Source organism: Pinus tabuliformis, chromosome X, assembly GCF_031772625.1.
Source record: "Pinus tabuliformis cultivar Carrire ecotype Pingquan chromosome X, CPIR1, whole genome shotgun sequence".
Taxonomy (NCBI): Eukaryota; Viridiplantae; Streptophyta; class Pinopsida; order Pinales; family Pinaceae; genus Pinus; species Pinus tabuliformis.
The window spans coordinates 124,282,943-124,303,835 of record NC_142308.1 but is presented as its reverse complement, the minus strand read 5'-3'; the positions used below and the strand labels follow the sequence as shown (position 1 = coordinate 124,303,835).

General features: G+C 37.8%; 1 protein-coding gene across 6 annotated transcripts in view; it reads left to right on the top strand.

The window, feature by feature from the left end:
- LOC149138746 (uncharacterized) overlaps positions 1-20,893 on the top strand; it is a 142,564-nt gene that overhangs the window by 61,632 nt on the left and 60,039 nt on the right. For all 6 annotated transcript variants that reach the window (XM_089448374.1, XM_089448375.1, XM_089448376.1 and 3 more), the window contains exon 2: positions 2,504-2,535. In XM_089448374.1, coding sequence (XP_089304500.1) covers positions 2,504-2,535 — 32 coding nt within the window. The remainder of the gene's footprint in view (positions 1-2,503; positions 2,536-20,893) is intronic.

The following is a 20,893-nucleotide window of genomic DNA, read 5'->3' as shown; positions in this document are numbered from 1 at the left end:
TGTACTTTGATGTTAGTGGCATTGGTTGTCAAACTCCTTTATCATGACTCTACTAAAAATGTACCCATAACTCAAACAAAATCTTGGCATGGCATGTTACATTTTTTCTATCTTATTTTTATGCTTAGAGGGTTATATTGATGACGAAGATCCCAATATAGGCAATGATTTTGATGATATGTAGGCATTTGTTGTAGCATTATTTTTTTGGATGCTAGAGGCCATCTAGAGCCTATTTGTTGATGTATTTTCGGTTCAGAGATGGATTGCACTCGATGCTATTTTGGTTATGTGCACCCTTACATGCTATATAAATGAGAATTTTTGCTTATTTGTGTATAAATGGTTTGGATTCATATGGATGCACATGTATATATATATATGTTTTTCTTTGAAATTTGATTATTTATGTGTTTTTGGTTAACTAGTTTTTTGATTCGGTATTTTACCAGTTCCGGTCCTGTTCTGACTAGTTCCTGGTCCACAAGGTTTTCCGGTTTGCACAGTTTTGGTTCTAATAACATTGATATAGATACAAAAGGTTAGTTGTGGATCTAGAAGACATATTGCCACTGGAGAAGTCTCAAGTTGAAAGCTTTCTATCACAACTTACACATGACTATCCTCAATATATTTGGCTTCATCTCAAGGATTAGATTCAGCAAAAGGAAATTGAAGGTAGTTGTTTTCAGATAAATGAAAAATGTACATATACCATTATTCACAAGCTTCTTCTAAATCATTCCTTGCAAATACTTCTTTGCCATATAGTTTAGTACATTTCTTTTCAATGCAGAATATCACAATTTCCTTCTTAATATTTTTCCCAAGTTCCAACCTTTGGTTACATTGTTGGATCACATCCTCCATCATGCATACCCTTTTTCCTTAATGTTCCTCAACATTGCCACCCCTTCTTCCCTAATTTCTTTCGATATTGCCATTCTTTGGCTTTGTTAGGGTTTTGAGTCCACAACTTGAAATAGTTGCAACCTCTGCGATACTTTTCAAATCATTATTATGATCCCAATCTAGAAACAACATTGCCACTTTATTCTAATGGCATTGATTTTGTTGAAGTATGATTCATAAGTAGGGATAAGTGTATTGAAGGAAATTTGCTGCAAGGGTTTTGGATTGTCAACTAGAAATGGCTATAGCATCTGCGATATGTCATAACTGCTATTGTGAACTCCAATTTGGAAAGAAATGACTATTTTGCTTCAAATGTTGTCGATTCTACCTTGATTTGGCTATTACGCCAAGAGAAAATCTTGTCTGAAGAAAATTTGCAAAAAGAAAAAAATTGGCTTCTCCTTGGCTCAATCTGATACAACTTGTCATGTTCCTTAATGGTGAAGATGATTCATAAGCAATATATCCAAGAAATGATTTAAATGCCCCTTTACTTCATTAAATCCAAAACCCTTAAGATAGGGAAACACCATAAAATAATCTTTTTATGGAAGGATAAATTTTTATTCACATGACTCTTTGAGAGGCAACCTCCAAATGAGCAATGCTGCAATACAATAACCATACTTGACATATTCCATATGGAATCCATCCTTATTTATAACAATTGGTTGACCCTAACCACCATTGGCTTCTATATTAATGAATGAACCATATTATATTTGTGGCATGCTAACTACCTAATGTGCCTTATTTAATACTTACTAACATAGTGGACCCAATCCACATTACATTAAATGGGCACCATATCTATACTATTATTAACTCTAATGGGCCCTTTAGCTCTAGTGACATTACCAACAAGGATCCCATTAAGTTGGCCTTGCAAAATTGGGCTTAGATTTAGTTGGCCCATTTTTGTAAATTTTTGGGTATCCCATTCATGAACCTTTGGGAGGTTGTGGTAGGGGATGGAAATGAACTAGATAAATTGATTACCAAACCTCTAGGCTTGGTCAAGAAGTTTCAAATTTGCACTTAAGTGTTGTTTGTGACTCATGCCTTACTACTCTTCCTATTGGGTCCTTTCTAATGCTGGAGAAGGCTTTGAGAATTTTCTTTGGGACAACATTGACAAGAGTGAAGGGTTTCACAAAATTTCAAAATTAACTAGGAACGCTTTTGCACCTTGTGAGAATTTGGTGGATTGGGTATCATTAAAACCCACCTCCAAGCACAAGCCTTGTGTGCCAAATCAATAATTTCAACTGTAGATGGGAAGGAATTGTCAAAGGGCCGAATATGTTACTCTTGGTGAAGTGCTTTTAGGTTTCTAATGATGTTTTTTATTGTATTACCACTAGAGTGTTTAACTTTCAGTGGCATTTAATGTTAATCATTAGTGCATCTTTGGACTTTCTTCACAACATTGTATGTAAATCAAGTTGCTTTTGTGTGGTGTAGATTTTAAATTAGTTTGAATTTGATTGCATTCATTAGATATAAGATCTTGTACAAATTAAATCGTATTTTATATGAATTATTTTTCTGTGTACTTAGTATTTGTTTATTGTTTTAATTAATGTAGGAATCGTGCGTTCAATAAGCGCCAACCTCGAGGTAAATGTATAAGACTTACTTTTTAGAAAATTTGATGTCAAACCATTATTAAATTATGTCATGAAAGATAACTGGGTAGAAACAATGTTAGTTTTATCTTTTTAAACTATTTTGTTTCATTTTGTAGCATTTGAAGAGAATGAAAGTAACTAATCAATAACTAATTGCTAGAGATGCATTGACAATGTAGAGGTTTATAGAAATTTTAATTTCTTTTTACTCATTTCAATTGGTGGATATTATTCTCTAATATTCTTGAGTCTTGCATGCAATAAACTTGTTATTGGCATAATCCATTTGGCTTGTAAAGAAGAACTTTTGTTGTTGTAGATATCTTTAATAATGTCATGCTTAAATCACGATGTCTGCATGGTAGCTAGAAATAAAATAATCTATTTAGCTACCTCTTCTTATATTCAATATATGACCATCGTGTTATTATTTAAATAAAGTTTTGATGGTTGTTTGTGTAGATGTATCTAGAATGAATGAACACATACATATTTATACATCAATGCTACATATGGTTTGGGGATGTATGCACCATTCTTCCCATGCTCCTATAGCATGAGAGTGTCCTTGTGGATGTTCCCTATCTCCTCAACTATGTGAGGGACACTAATGGAATGCCCTCTAATGAAAAATAGGAAGCCCCCTATGCTTGGGATAACGTTCCCAAGTTCCAATCAAAAGCGACTTTGTTGACATGAAAAGGTTGACATCCGACTATGACTCGCGAGCATGAAAACACATAAAAATAAATAATAAAAAATAAAATTCTATTTTTCCCCCTCCCCTAAATGAAAGAAAGGCAATGGGCCTAGTTATCGCAAAATCTAACACCTTAGTGCAAAGCCTCACTAAGCACTCTAGGTTACGGGCAACAATGGGATCAACAACAATTGTCACTTTAGTAGATGTGCCCTTGTTGTTTTGTGGATGGATACTATTCCCACAAAGGGAGGCTTCCCTAGTGGATCTTGGGGAATAGAGAACACAAGAATTCCTAGGCTAAATACCCTCCAAGGATTTGGCTAAATAAACACCCAAAGATAATATTCAGTGAAATAGGGCTCTAGGTGAGATGAGGTAATGAGTTCAAAGGACCTATGGCTAAATCTAGAGGGCCGGCATAGTCGTGGAGAGTTTCAAATAGATCCCAAACACATACTACCTTGAAATTAATGATTGCTGTTATAAATTAGGGTTTTTAACAAGTACAATTTACAACATGCAAAATTAATGACAACAATAACAAAAACTACCTATAACGAATGATAAACAATAAATAAGCAAGGCTCCTTAATGAGTTAACAAAGGAAAAGGTTGCAACGATTTTTTAATGGATGGAAATGAATAAAACAACTTTAAAACCCTAGATGTCAGCCTTAAAAAAGTGGCTGAAAATTGCATATCAAATGACATTTTTGCTTTTTTGATTTAATAGATACAAATCCATAAAACAACTATAAAACACTAGATGCCAGCCTTATAAAAGGGGCTGAAAATTTTATATAAAATGACATTTTTCGTTTTTGATTTAATAGATACAAAGCCTAACCCTAGGAATATGATATCCAAGATATTTTATGCTATTTAATGCAGATTTTGCTATAAGCTAACCCTTATGTACACCCTTAAAAAGTAAAAAAAGAAAAGTTAGTGTTTAATTTTTGTAAAAGATTGACACTATTCCTAAGCATATGGAGTCAAAGGGCAAGGTCAATCGCAAAAGACTTGGTGTGAGTGAGTTATGGGAGAGAATCTCCATCAAAACCCTAGCGACTTTTAATCAATTGGATATTTAAGGTCAAGGGATGTGATACTAAGTTTCTTTAATGGATACTTGGTGATAGTTTTGCAAAAGAGATGTTAGATGAAAATTTTAATGAAACCTTAATTCTACAACATTTGAAAAATGGAAGAAGATTCACAATAAAGTTGCACAGATCACCAGAGAATCACTTCATCAATACAAGGGAAAATCCCTCCAACCATGATATATTCTCCAAGAAAATTTGCTATATCAATGCTCCATTGCGTCTAAGAGAAAAAGTACTAGTCTACAACCTCTCTCAATGAGTAAAATGAGTGTGTGTGTGACAATGATCCAACCTAAATTGATTTTCTTCCATTTATATTAGGGAAACCAAACCTATTTAACCAAATAATGGAGTAAAAGTCCTAAAAATAATAAATAAAGTGATTTACAAGCTAGGTAGGTCACAAGCTGATTTAAAAGATAGCTATCTCAATGATAAAACATAACAAAAAGCCTTATCTTAGCCCACACGTGTGAGCAAAAGGTCCTATAAGGGTGGTATCATCATCTAAAGGTGAATATCTCCATCAAAATGTGCTATGGATGGGTCAAAAAAGTGCTCCTCACTCGAAGGCCATCTTCTCATCAACAAGTTGTCCACTCATCAAGCAAATCCCTCCTTATCATGTCATCATCAACCAAGCCCACAAGGTGACGTCATAAGGCTAAGGCATGATGTCATTATCTAGAAAGGTGTATAATCCCTTTTAGAGGGATCTCAAGTCACCATCATCATCAAACTAGCCCATAAACATGGCAACATCCATCAAGAAGATGCAATGCTAGCTTGGGGGTGTCTTGTGGTCTCTATGGTACATCCAACTTTAGGAAACATCCTAGCTTCAATGTGCAACATTCCATGCTCTAGAGGTAGAGGAGAAGGTCATCATCAATGCTGCATGCATCCTAAGGTCAATGCTCCTCATAAAATGGTCAATATCCTAGCTTTGGTGCCTAGAAGGGTTAGTCATCTAGTGGGGGTAGACATCCTCTTTAAATTACTAGAGAAGTCCCAAACAATTCTTGAAGGGATGGCAACTATACTTGGGAGAAAGCATCTACCCTCAAAATGAAGTGAGATCATCATCATAGGTAAAATAACCATAAGAGTATCACAGTGGGCCATATTGAACACAAAAGGCACTAAAGTATTTCACGCAAATATCATCTTCATATGTCTTCGTAGCTTAGGGTTTGTAAACAATTTTCCATGCTTAGATATGGGAGGGCTATCCAGAGGCCTTATTAGGTGCTTCCAACCCTAAGGGGAGGAACAATTCCTAGGTTGACACATCAAGCAACCGTTACAAGTGGTTAATGATGTGGTAGGGGTCTACTTTGTGTAGGATGCCACCATCCTTGTAGTAGCTATGAAATTCCGTCATTCTTGAGCATTATAATGTGAAGAAGGAACAATTGTGGGATTTGAGTTACCCCTTTCCTTAACCTATTTTGCCACCCCTCTTGTGCGCCTTTTGCTTCATTTGTTTTCTTTTTCTTGCATAGCTTGGGTTGCAAGCTTATTTATGCATCATTGACCCCTTAAAAATGAAGTGGTTTTTTGTTCATTGGGGTTGGGATATCCAAAGTTCTTTTCATTTTAATAGCTCATGCCTTAACTAGGAATTGGGTGAGGGCTACTGAGGGGGGTAGAGGTTCTAGGCTTTTGTCCACACACTTCATTATATCCTAGCCAATTTTTTGCATTTTATCATCTTGACTCATGCTTTTTCTTTTCTTTTTGCCGCATCAACCTTTTCGAGCAATGTTTCTGAGCTCCTACTCAAGAATGAGGAAAATAGGATCCAATTTTGGTTACAGATAATAATCAACCGAAAATGGGATGTGCATATATGGGACAAACATAGAGTGTTAAGTATGGATTACCAGACAAGAAACATCAATTAGTGCCTCCTATTTGTGCCCTCTTAGACAGTGGAAAGAAAGGCCTCAGGGAAGGTTGCACTGGACTAGGGACAGGGGATAACTGCCAAGGTGAAGCATGGGAACAATTGTACAACCAAAAGTGGTCTATCATCCAATTCAGCTTGTTATCCATACTAGAATGCTCTTAAACATTAAATGAAAGCAATTGATTACAAAAATGATTAATGTACATTACAATATATGACCCACCTTTATCTAATGAGTAAGCTAGATGTCATAGAGCACTGATCGGAGCATGGATGGAGGGCCTTTGAGGTTATCTATTTGTAGATCATCATAGGGTTATTGGTTGTCAAGCTGATTAGAATAGTAGACAAATTTTCTCCTAGGGTTACCCACTTAGTTGGGTAATAAGCCCCTCACAATCCATATTTTTCACCTATGTAAGTCACTCAAACTCTCATTTTATTCCTTTTCCATGAACAACTCATTGGTGGCAACTAACCAGTGGGTGGAAGAGTTGAGATCGATTGTTGTGAACATGAGGCTTTTAGAGGTAGAAAATAGTTGACACAACAATTTTAAACCATATTCTAAGTTCATTTAAGTCCCAACAAGCTAATATTTCAGTGAAAACTTGGAGGTGCATCATTATTTTCTTGTTTCTTTGAATGAAATCGTTCACATTTGAATTCAGGGCAATTTTTTTCACATTTTAGCTTGGATTTTTTCATTGGCTAATGAGTAGAAGTTTAATTTCTTAGGGTATTTTATGATTATTTTTTCTTCTTTGTGGGAAGTATACAAGAAGAAGAGCCAAAAAATAACATAAAACCCATTGACACAATCCCTTGTAGGTTGCATAAAATGAAATACACAAACCATTTCACCCTAAACCTAGAATTAGTCATTCTAGCAACACTAGGGATAATGACTTTGTAATGGAAATCCATATGGCAAAAATAGGGGGAAGTATGCTTGCCATTAAAAGCAAAAGTGAAACCAATCAACCTTTTAAAGACATTGGCTGAATTTGCAAAGGTGACTTTTAAGTTGAAAGTAAACCTTTTTCTATATGCAACCAAACACTGTTGAGGAAATGAAACCAAGAATAGTGGTGCGACACATGATTGTATATGCAAGATTTGTGGCCATCCTTAGGTTTGGAGTTATAAAATGGTTTCACAACACCTTTCGGGTAATCTTGGTAAGGGAAATATGTGAAAAGTTGCCATCTTTCAAAAATTTAAAATGGAAGCCTCTTGATAACCTTTCAAGCATTCTTGGCTAGGGAGTTGCAAATGCAAAATAAAATAAGATAAGATAATTATATCGATGTCCAACAAATAACCACGGAAGTAGGTCAGTGGGATTGCTAAGTACAATGATGTCAATACAAAGCAAGAGTACCAAAATGTCTCATGTATAAAGAACAAGAAGTAAAGTAAAACCTAAGGTTTATATGCTATAATATGGAAATCCTACGACTCCAAGTGTTGGTGCCCACAATGAGAGGGGGAGGTACAGATGGAAGGGGTCTAGGGACTAGGTCATGGTCCATGTTATCACATAGTTTAGCATCCTAGTGCAAACCCTCATTAGGCACTCTAGGTCCAGGGAAGTAATGAGATCAGCCACCACTATCACTTTAGTGGCTTCTCCCTAGTTGTTTTGTGGTAAGATATTATTGCCACAAGGGAGGCTTCCCCAACAAGATTAAAGGTTAGATGACTAAGGAAATCTAAGCCAAATGGCACTCCAAGGAGCTTGCAAATTACACACCCTAAAAATATCTTCCATAAAGAGAGGCTCGAGGTGAAAAATAAATGATGGATTGGAAGAAACTATTACCAAAACCTAGGAGGCCGAGATAAGTTCTATAGATTTTCAAGTCAGCCTTCCCACTATCAGCCATCAAATTATGAATTGCTGTTATAAGTTAGGGTTTAAAAAAGAATGTAGTTTTACATCATGGAAAACTTTACAACAACAATAGAAATAGCCTTTTAAAGGTATGATTGACAAGGGAGCTTAGGCTATTAAAAGGGGTAAGCAAGGGATAGGTCAATAGTATGCTTTTGATGGCTGAAAATGCACAAAACAACAAATAAGACCTAGATGTCAGTGCTAAAAATGGGGTTGAAAATGCAGGAAAAGTTAGATTTTTCCTTTTCAACATTGATGGATGCGATACAAACTTAGTACAATAACACATAAGTTTTAGCTATAAAATGTAGATTTAACCAAACCCTAACTCTAGTTATGGCTAGTGCTTTCAATCCATTTGGCAATTAAGTCAATAGGACAAGGTCATAAGGTTGAGGATCTTGGATAGAGTGGGATAGAGAGGCTGCTTCAATTCCAAACCTTAGCGACTTTATATTTTAGGAGATTTAAGGTCAAATGATGCAATCTAGTTCCTTTGATGGATATTTGATGATAAATTTTGCATAGTAAGAAACAAGAGTTCATAAATGATATTGCAATTTTTAATATGGCACAAGATAAACCCTAAGTCATAATAAATGCAAAATGGAAGAAAAGTAACATTAAATTTATAACATCCAAGCAAGCATCGCTTCATCGATCCATGCAAAACATATCCTCCCCAAGGTAATTCACTACTCTACTTTGCCATCACATCCAAGTGAAAAAGAGAGAACTAGTATGCACTTTTTACAAGAGAAAGAGTTGAGTGTGATCCAAATAATTTGACTCCCCTCTATTTATAGGAGGGTAACTAAGTCGAATTACCTTAATTTACAATTAAAAGCCCCAAAACATGACTTTAAGTGTTCACAAGTTCAAAAGGGTCACAAGCAAACCCATAATATAGTTGTCAAAATGATAAAATATAACAAAATTGCCTCTCTTTTCTCCACACATGTGGGATAAGTAGCTCTTCAATATGACATCATCATCATAAAATGAGCATCTCCATCAAGCAAGGTGCCAAGCTAGTTATAAAAATTGGAATCGGGTTTTGAACCGACCCACTTATCTAACCAAATTTCGTATTGGAACTAGATCAAACTGGATTCAATGAACTGGATTTGAAAAATAATACATAAAATAATTAATTTTTAATGAGAAAAATATATTTTTAAGATTTCAAACTATGATTTTAAACTATGAGAGACAAAATATGCAAAGTTTGATCATCTATATATCATGTAAGGGTGAATATATCAAAATGGTACCAAGTGTATTACATATTGTGGAAGTGAGTGGTAGCTTTGGAAGGTCTTTTGCATAGGATTTGTGTCTTAGCATGTGGAATGTTGATTTTTCTACAATAACACATAGTAGAATCTGAACTTTTGATCTAATAATTACTTTCTAATGATTTTCAATTAATTTATCTCGTGCCACATATATCTTTAAGCAATTATACATAGAAAATCTCAACAGTAATGCAGTGAAACAATAAGATCAAAGAGAGACAACTGTGCACAATATCGACAACAAAGTTTCCTTGGGGAACCCAAATTTGGAAGAAAGCCCAACAACTCTTCTTCTAGGAGAAATTGTTCTTCAACAAGGCTTACAATAAATTTTCTAGAAATTCGTGCAAAAAACCATGTCCAAACTTCAGTCACTTCATCCTTTTTCTGCTCCCATGTGTCGCTAATATAAAAGAGATATGATCAATTCGAATTAGTTAAATGAGGATGTCTCATTGTGTGTGTGTGTGTATATATATACAAGTCGAATGGGTGCATTTACCCCAAGGGACACGTCCCTTCATGAGCTGGGCTGATTTGTCCATTTTGAGCCTGCATGAAACCCAAAAAATAAAATTTATTTTATTTTAATTTCCATAATTTTTCTAGGCCGACTTAGGAAGCCTCTTGGCATGCGGGAATACCTCTCGATGCTACACAAAACTCAACATGGGAGATATTATTTTCCTCTTCTAGGTGCTTGCTTGGCGGAGTAAGTGGTTTATGTCTCTTTCCTAAGTCTCACTTAGGAAAAATACAATAATTAAAATCAATTAATTCTTGTGGACCATTAAGTCATTTTCTGAGGATAAATAATTTAATTATTTAAGTGAATTAGAAATAATCTACATCGTTGATCTCCAAGATGATTCTAGAAGGAAGATTAGGGTTAAGGATTTGGACTTAATGAAGTTTATAAAGGGAACCTATCGACAAGGTGAAGACACAAGTTGTGTGAGCGAGTCATCATTTAGAGAAAGGGATTTTCTGTAAGTGCGAGTGGCTCTATGGGCTAGGAGTGCAGAGAAGGAGAAATGCGAGTGGATTGGGGCGAATCCAGGAGGGCTGAGTAAGAGGAGATTCTAGGGCCAAGTTTTCCCTAGTGCGCATCAGTAGCACACAAGGAGGGCATAGGTCTAGTTGCTCGTTGAGTATTTGGGCCGAGTCCTTCAGACCGATTTCATCTGGAGGCTAATTTCCTAGAGTTTGAGTTTCTTGGGTTGAATTTATTTTGAGGGATCCGTGTTACAAGTTACAAGTTTTGTTTTTTTCCTTGTATATCTGTGGGTCGAAAAATCCAGATTTTCTAGATAATTAAATGACAAAGAATTGTTATGGGCGAATTATTTTGCAATGTGTGATTTATCTCTCTAGTTTATTTCTGCTGCATACATTTAATTCTATAAGTTAAAAATACCAGTGATTTTATTTTTCGGTGATTCAGTAATATAAAATAAATTTGGTTGGTTTATAAGAAATTAACATATATCAACAACAAAATACATAATTAATGAGGCTCTAAGTGGCCTATAGAGTCCAAAAGCAATGCTACAAGCTATCTGGCCACTGGCCTACTACAAATAACTTATGAACATGATCACTCATTAAACTCATCACTGATTTACCAATATTAGAAATGGGCTCATCAATAAGTGCGACATAAACATCATCTAGCTCAAAGTCTCCAGACTTGGATTCCTCAACCCTATAACATGGTAGAAATTGAAAAAGCTTAACATGTCTAACCAATGATTTCTCTTTCTCTCTCACACGTGTGGTTGAAAGGAAGATGTTCTAGGGCAAGGAAGATGCAGAAAGAGGGACGCTAGGGCAGCAGGTCATCTCTTTGACCAGCGTTGACCATCTAGGGGTGCAGATTGGGTGTGGCTGCCTCTCCTAGGCAGGCCGCAAATTTTTGGCATGAAAATCGAGGTGATCTAACCTCTGGTTTGACCGGTGTTGACTGCCCTAGTTTAGGGCTGCAAGTTGACTTCAGAAATCTGCAATTTGACTGTACTTTTGGGGCTGTTCAAGGGCTGTTTCTTTAGGCTGTTCAAGGGCAAGTTGACCGGAAATTGACCAAGCATATTAGAGGTCAATTTCAACTAGTTTGACCAAGTTTGACTTTGCTGATCTAGGGTTTGTTGTTGCTGATATAAAATTACAGAATTCAAATTTTGTACTATTTCTCTCTGCTGAACTATTGAAGATAAAAGAAGATTTGGTCAAAGGGTTTCCCCGCATTAGGGTTTGTCCTTGGCTAGCTGCCACATCTTGTGTCTCCTGGCTTGGCTTGTTTTCTGTTGATCATTTAATGTTGTAGCTGCACTTTACTTAATGTATATGTGATTGCTAATCTGTGGCTAATAAGAAGAAAAATAAGTAAACTGCTCTAAGCATAGAACATACCATAATTTAACATGGTATCGGAGCTGAGGTGAAGACAAAGCCCAAGCAAGACCAAGAGCAAGAGCAATCACCGAAGAGAAGTTTGGTAGGATGTCTCAAAATCATGGGGTCCTCAACACACTTCCCTGTTGAAGACAAATTCCGTGAGAAGTCTGACTATCACGGATGAAAGATGTCTCTCGATCTAACATTAGAAGAATAGGAAGTGTTGGACCATGTGAGAGGAGGAATTGTTGAGTCTCCATCAAATGCATCCGTTGCTGCTAGGAACAAATGGACCAAGGGAGATGTCAAGGTAAGGAAGATCATCCGGGACTCTATCAACAAACGCTTGGTGGCCTATGTTTTCGGATTGACCACCTCCAAGGAAATCTACGATAGACTGGTGAGTTTATTTAAAGTTATTGATGTTGAGATTTTCGGTTTTAACAAATTGGGCAAAATCTCATGTATGTGACAACAATAGGATTTGTTGCTAAATTAGCTCTATTTTGTTGGGAAAAAGTTAATGCATCCTATATTTGTTGTGAGAGGATTTATGAGTCAGATGGATTCTCTTAGCTATAAAATATATGCTCGTATAGATATTGGGGTGTGGTAGTAGAGAGTATAAGGAAATAATTATTTGTAATCTCCTGATTAATAATAAGATTGCCGATGCCTCTGTTTGGTGGACGTAGCCCAGATTGGTTGGGTGAACCACGTTAAATCACTGTGTCATTTGTGTATGGTTTTTATACTGTATTTGTCTTTTATTTTCCGCTATGCATTGTTATGCTCTAACAATTGGTATCAGAGCGTGTTGAGGGACGAGTGCGTGCGTGCGACAGAGCGGCAGGTGGAGTTTTTTCCGAGATTTGGCGATTGGCGCGGTTTCGGGCGAAACAGTCGCGCCAATATTAGGCAGTGAACGGATTGGCGTGGGTAATTAAGGAATAGGGGCGCCAATTGGCGCGGATCCGAGCTTGATACTCCCGCTAGAGCCCAATATCCCGATTGGCGCGGATCCGATGGGTTTAGACGCGCCAATTTCCATACTCTAACCGATTTTGCTTCTGGTGCGGATCGTCTGCTGTTGAGGACGCGCCAAAACCCCTTAAGCGTGCCAACCGAGGACTGTGTTGGTAAAACTGCAATTTTTTATTTGTTTTTGATTTATAATTTGCAGTTTGTACAGGCAGGGCGATTTTTTGATAAAGTAAAGGCAGTACAGTAGAAGGCGAAGGCAATTTTTTGTTAGATATTAATTTGATTGATTAACAAGTTGGAATTGGAGATTGTTTTTTGGTTGATACAATATGGCAAAAACTCAGAGTGCTCGTTTTGAAATCGAGAAGTTTAATGGCAAAAACAACTTCGAGATCTGGAAGGTGAAGATGTATGATCTGCTTGTGCAACAAGGCGTGGCGAAGGCGTTGATGGGAAAGTCCAAACAGCCTTACAACATGACAGATGATGAGTGGAACGAGATGGATGAAAGAGCAGTGAGTGCTATTCGGCTGTGTTTGGCGGATGATGTTTTGTTTAATATCGTGTCGGAGAAAACAGCTGTTGGTTTGTGGACGAAGCTTGAGAAGCTGTACATGACAAAATCCTTAACCAATAGGATTCTCCTAAAGCGACAGTTGTACAGTTTGCGAATGAAGGAAGGTACATCGATTACTGATCATTTGAATGTTTTTAATACTCTCCTGGTGCAATTAGAAAGTATAGAAGTAAAATTTGAATCAGAGGATAAAGCTATTACTTTATTGTGCTCGTTGCCCGAGTCATGGGATCATTTTGTTATTTCTATAAGTCTTAGTTCATCAGAAACCCTTGAGTTTGATGATGTAGTTGCATCTTTATTATCTGAAGAAACAAGGAGAAGGTCGAATTTAGATACCTCTACATCAGAAGCAATGATGGTCAGAGGTCGTTCTAAAGAACGACGCTTCAGCAGGCAAAGCGACTCACGGTCAAAGTCGAAAGGGAAGAAGAGTAAGGTAAAGTGTTGGTTTTGTGGCAAATCGGGGCATTTGAAGAAGGACTGCTGGAAGCGACAACAAACTTCTAAAGAAGATTCTTCGACAGAGAAGAAGGAAGCAAACACGACAGATACAGGTTCAGCATCTTGTTCAGGTATGAGTGATGAAGTGTTATCAGTTAATTTGTCAAATCATGATCAACATTGGTTGTTAGATTCTGGTGCATCAAACCACATGTGTATTCATAGAGAATGGTTTAAGACGTGTAGATCAATTAATGATGGAGTCGTGTACATGGGTAATGATGTCACATGTGATATTGTGGGAATAGGGAGTATACAGTGGCAAATGTTTGATGGGACAACCAAAATGTTAACTGATGTAAGACATGTACCAGATTTAAGGAAAAATCTAATTTCACTAGGAGCACTTGACACAAATGGATATAAAACTGTAATTCAAGGTGGAGTAATGAAAATTTACAAAGGTATTTTACTAGTAATGAAAGCTAAGAAGGTAGGAAATCTATTTCAGTTAGAAGGAAGAACAGGGTCAGATCATGTGTCTACGGTGTCTGAACATGACAGTAGTTCCATTCACTTATGGCATCAAAGGTTGGGACATATGAGCGAAAGAGGGTTAAAAATTTTGGCTGATCGCAAATTACTTCCTAATCTAAAGTCTGGAAAGTTAGATTTCTGTAAACATTGTCTGTTTGGAAAACAAAGTAAGCAAAAGTTTAAAACAGGCAAACATACTAGTAAAGGAATACTTGATTATATCCATTCAGATGTTTGGGGTCCAGCCCCTACAACCTCATATGGTGGCTCGTCATATTTTGTATCGTTTATTGATGATTTTTCTAGGAAAGTGTGGGTCTACATGTTGAAAAGGAAGTCTGATGTTTTTACAATTTTCAAGTAGTTTAGAGCATTGGTAGAAAACATCACTGGTAGAACTATAAAATGTTTAAGAACTGACAATGGTGGTGAGTTTACTTCCAAGGAGTTTGAAAACTATTGCAAGGATGCAGGGATCGAGAGACACAAAACCACTGTTTATACTCCTCAGCAAAATGGAGTTGCTGAACGCATGAATAGGACTCTTTTAGAGAGAGCAAGGAGTATGCTGAGTAACGCCGGTTTGCAGAAGGAATTGTGGACAGAAGCGGTGGCTACAACTTGTTATGTGATAAATCGATCACCATCCACGACGATAGGTTGCAAGATTCCTCAAGATGTATGGAAAGGTCACCCTTGTGATTATTCTAAACTCAGAGTGTTTGGTTGTGATGCATATGCTCTAGTGCCTAAACATCAACGAACTAAATTAGATCCAAAGTCAAAAAGGTATATCTTTGTTGGATATGGTGATGGAACAAAGGGATATAGATTGTGGGATCCTACTACCCGCAAGATCATCATCAACAGAGATGTAAAGTTTAATGAATCCTCTCTTGTACAGTTAGATGTAGATAATAGATTGAAATAGGATGATGTATCTGATTTTCAGCACATTCAGTTTGAAAGCACTTCTAATGATAGTCATGATGACCATAGTTCAGATACTAGTCATGAACAGGTTTCAGAATCAGATCATGAACAGGGTTCAGATGTAGATCATGAACAGGTCTCAGATGTTGATCATGAAGAAGTTCCTACAGATGGTAGTCAGCCAATTGTGGAAGCACCAGAAACATCCTTAAGGAGGTCTACAAGAATCAAACGCCCTCCTAAAAGGTATGATGATTATGTTACTTCAGTTGCATTTACCGCTAATGACGATGAACCTCTGTGCTATCAGGAAGCTGTAGAAGGTTCGAAAAGTGACAAGTGGAAAGCAGCCATGAAGGACGAAATGATGGCCTTAGGTAAGAATGGCACATGGGATCTGGTTGAACTTCCGAAAGACAGGAAAACTGTGGGATGTAAATGGGTTTTCAAGTTGAAACAGGGTGTGAATGATACTGAGGATAGGTACAAAGCGAGGCTAGTCGCAAAAGGTTTTTCTTAGAAAGCAGGCATTGACTTTCATGAGATTTTTTCACCAGTTGTTAAAATAGTTTCAATTAGAGTTGTGTTAGCATTAGTCGCTTTGCTTGATTTAGAATTGCAACAACTAGATGTTAAGACTGCATTTTTACATGGAGACTTAGATGAGGAAATTTATATGGAACAACCGGAAGGGTTTGTTCAGCATCGCAATAAGAAATTTGTCTGCAGGCTCAAGAAATCATTGTATGGCCTGAAGCAGTCGCCTCGGCAATGGTACAAGAAGTTTGATTCTTTCATGTTGAGTCAGAAATATATAAGAAGTGAATATGATCATTGTGTTTATTTTAAGCAATTAAATGATGGCATGTTCATTATCTTAGTGTTATATGTTGACGATATGCTTTTAGCAAGCAAAAGCATAGTGGAGATCAACAGGTTAAAGGCTCAGATGGCAAGGACGTTTGATATGAAAGATCTGGGAGCAGCAAGACAGATTTTGGGCATGGAGATTTTCAGAGACAGGAGCAATGGTAAGCTGTGGCTATCACAACAGAAGTATATTGAGAAAATACTCTTGAGGTTTGGTATGAACAATGTGAAGCCTGTGTCAGTCCCTTTAGCTTCCCATTTTAAGATTTCTTCCAGTTTATGTCCTAATACAGATGAAGAAAAGGAATATATGTCTCGAATTCCGTATGCCAATGTAGTAGGATGTTTGATGTATGCGATGGTTTGTACTCGACCAGATATTTCACATGCAGTTGGGGTTGTCAGCAGGTATATGGCAAATCCAGGTAAAGAACACTGGTCAACAGTGAAATGGGTGCTTCGGTATTTGAGAGGCACAAGTGATTATTGTATCACTTATAATAAAAGTAGTGAATTTGTTTGTGGATATGTTGATTCCGATTTTGTAGGTGATTTGGATAAGAGAAGGTCAACATCAGGGTATGTCTTTACTCTTGCAGGTGGAGCTATTAGCTGGATGTCAAAGCTACAGAATATTGTTGCTTTATCCACTATTGAAGCAGAATACATTGCTGCTTCTCATGCTTGCAAAGAAGCGATTTGGTTGAAAGGTTTGTTTGGTGAGTTTGGTAGGTTGCAGGACAACATCAAGTTATTTTGTGATAGTCAAAGTGCAATACATTTGGCTAAGAATCCGGCCTATCATAGTAAATCAAAGCATATACCAATCAAGTACCATTTTGTAAGACAGGTTATCACTGAAAGGGGAGTCTCTCTTGAAAAGGTGCATACAAAGGAGAACTGTGCAAACATGTTCACGAAACCAGTTTTGTTAGAGAAGTTACGTTGGTGTTTGGCTTCTCTTGGCTTGCAGAAAAGATAAAAATAATAAAGAAACAGGGTATCAGGCTAATTATTGTCAAGGTGGAGATTGTTGAGATTTTCGGTTTTAACAAATTGGGCAAAATCTCATGTATGTGACAACAATAGGATTTGTTGCTAAATTAGCTCTATTTTGTTGGGAAAAAGTTAATGCATCCTATATTTGTTGTGAGAGGATTTATGAGTCAGTTGGATTCTCTTAGCTATAAAATATATGCCCGTACAAATATTGGGGTGTGGTAGTAGAGAGTATAAGGAAATAATTATTTGTAATCTCCTGATTAATAATAAGATTGCCAATGCCTCTGTTTGGTGGACGTAGCCTAGATTGGTTGGGTGAACCACGTTAAATCACTGTGTCATTTGTGTATGGTTTTTATACTGTATTTGTCTTTTATTTTCCGCTGTGCACTGTTATGCTCTAACAATTGATGCAAATCAAGTTTTGTTCCTTAGAAATAAGCTGAAGGAAATTAAGAAGGGCAAAGATGAGAGTATGCAAGCATATTTCTTAAGGATCATTGAGATCAAGAACGATCTCCTATCTATTGGGGAAGTAATCCCTGACAGGGAAATGACACTCACAACTCTTGGAGGACTGCCATTTGAATGTTATATATTCAGGACTACTCTTCTCAACAATAACGTAATTCTTGGATTTGAGGAATTGATGGCTAGATGCATTCAAGAAGAAACAAGGATGGAAGAACAAGAAATGCCCGCACTTAAAGGCCATTCCTCTGCTTTTTCTTCTCATGCAAAAAGAAGAAATAATTCTGGGGCTAAATTCAAAGGAAAGGCTATACCTAAGGGTGGAAGAAAAGGACGATGTTACAATTGCAATAAAACAGGCCACTGTGCAAGGGAGTGCCCTGATAAAAGGGACTCACATCGGGACGAAGATCAAAATCACTCTCAAGGCAATCAAAGGAATAGCAGGTCAAATGGTAGAGGCAAAAGAAACGCCGGAAATCAAGGAAGAGGACAACCCTTCAAGAAGGCAAGAAACTCCAGGTATGAATCTAACACTGTTAACAATAAGCAAATAATATTATCTTCCAGCAGCTCTCTCCACCACTGCTCCCCTGGACTTGCTGGGGAATTGGCTTATTGATAGTGGTGCCTCAAGACACTTCACTGGCTACAAAGAATCTCTCTCTAATCTGGTAGAGAAGGAAACCAACCTGGAAATTGTTCTTGGAGATAATTCAAAATATCCCGTGAAAGGCGTAGGAAATGTCACTCATCAATTAAATCAGGGAAATACAATCCATTTACAAGATGTATTATATGTACCTGATCTAAAAAAGAACCTGGTGTCCATTTCGGTAATGGAAGACAAAGGCTACAAGGTGGCCTTCAACGATGGCAAGGTACGTGTATGGAAAAAGAACTTTAAAGATGCTTTCACTCTTGGGTTTCGAGTTGATTCATTATATCAGGTCGGAGGAAGTCTGTTGGGTGTCATGTCTTGTGACACATCTCTTCAGTTTGAACTATGGCATCGGAGGTTTGCTCACCTTCATTATAAAGCTCTACTCGATGTGAGACAAATGGTGACAGGGATGCCCGAGTTCCGAGTAGAGCAAGAAGGTGTATGTCTGAGATGTGCCGAAGTAAAGCTCAAAAGGGGACCATTCCCCTCAAGCCAAAGTAAGACCTCCGATATATTGCAGTTGGTTCACTCAGACATATCCAGTGTGATGCCTGTGAACTCCTTGGGAGGATATTCATATTACCTCACTTTTCCAAATGATCATTCTCACAAGACTTGGATATACTTCTTGAGAAAGAAGGATGCAGTGTTCTCTTGGTTTCGGCACTTCAAAGCCTTGATCGAGAATCAAACCGAAAAGAAGATCATGATCTTAAGGACTGATAATGGGACTGAATATGAATCCAATGAGTTTCATGAATTTTGCAAAGCGGCTGGCATTAAGAGGGAGACTACTACACCATATACTCCTGAGCAGAATGGTGTGGCGGAAAGGAAAAACCGTACGATTGTGGAAGCTGTCCGTGCTATGCTCCATGATCAAAGACTTCTGAAGTTTCTATGGGCTGAAGCTGCAAATACCGCTGTATATGTACAAAACCGATGCCCACATCAAGCATTGAGTTCCAAGACTCCCGAAGAAATGTTGACTGGTAAGAAACTTGACGTATCTCATTTCAGAATTTTTGGAAGTCCTGTATATTTTCATGTGCTGAAGGAGAAAATGAATAAATTGGGTGCATCTGGAAAGAAAGGAATCTTCGTGGGCTATAGCGAAAATACTAAGGGCTATGTGGCTGGACAAAGGGAAGTCGAAATCAGCCATGATGTCACCTTTGACGAAGATATGGCTCTTAACAAAGTTGACAATCTTCCTACTCTAAGAGGATCTAAAGAAGCTGACACCAGGGAACCGAAGGAAAGGGAAGACGAGACGATGCCCGATGTGGAATAACCTATGGATCCTATTGATCCTCCTCTGCAAGAGCCTTCCTCTTCCAGGAGGAGGCCTTCATGGCTCAGGGGGACACTTGATGATGCTGAAGGACACATTGCACCTAGAGGATCCTTCTGTGAAAGTAAGAAGCCGAACAGGTATCAGGGATACCTGACCATCATGAGTACGATCATCCAAAATGAGCCTTCGCCATTCACAGAAGCTGTCAAGCATCAAGTTTGGAAGGATGCTATTACCGAGGAATATGAGTCCATCATGAAAAACGATGTTTGGGATGTGGTCCCTAGACCCCAGGACAAAGTTGTTGTCACTTCAAAATGGCTTGACAAGATAAAGCATGCAGTTGATGGAAGTACCGAAAAATATAAGGCTCGTTTTGTCGCTCGTGGCTTCTCTCAGAAGGAAGGTATAGACTATGACGAGATATTTGCACCTGTTGCTCGATATACCACCATTCGCTCAATCATAGCCCTTGCTGCTTCGCAGGGATGGAACCTACATCAGATGGATGTTAAGACTGCGTTCTTGCATGGTTCGATCAAAGAGGAGGTCTATGTGGAGCAACCCGAAGGATTTGAAATTCATGATCAAGAATCTCACATGTGCAGGTTGAAGAAAGCCCTCTATGTGCTGAAGCAGGCACCCCGAGCATGGTATGAGAGGATCGATAGCTACCTAATGAAGCTGGGATTCACTAGGAATGAAGCCGACCCTAACCTTTACTTTAAGGTTGAAGATGATAAACCTCTCATACTGGTGCTGTACGTTGACGACCTCTTTCTAACAGGTGCAAACCCTCCCATTCACAAATGTAAGAGGGAGTTGGCTTTTGAGTTTGAGATGAAGGACCTAGGACTAAGGCACTATTTCCTAGGACTTGAAGTCTGGCAGAAGCCAGGGGAGATTTTCTTATCTCAAGGAAAATATGTGGTAAAGGTATTAGAGAGATTCGGCATGGTGGACTGCAAGCCCGTAACTACCTCGATGGAGCTTGACTTGAAGAAGTTAAGTGGTAGTGCTGCTGGACCTGTTTTACGAAATGCTACCGAGTATCGTCAACTCGTCGGAGCGTTGATGTTCTTGGTAAACTCCTGTCCGGATATATGCTTTGCAGTCAACACGTTGAGTCAACATATGGTTGAACATCACCACACACATTGGATTGATGCCAAGAATCTGTTGAGATATGTTCGTGGCACAATCACTCATGGGTTAAGATACACTGTCGGAGATGTTAGACTACTTGGATATA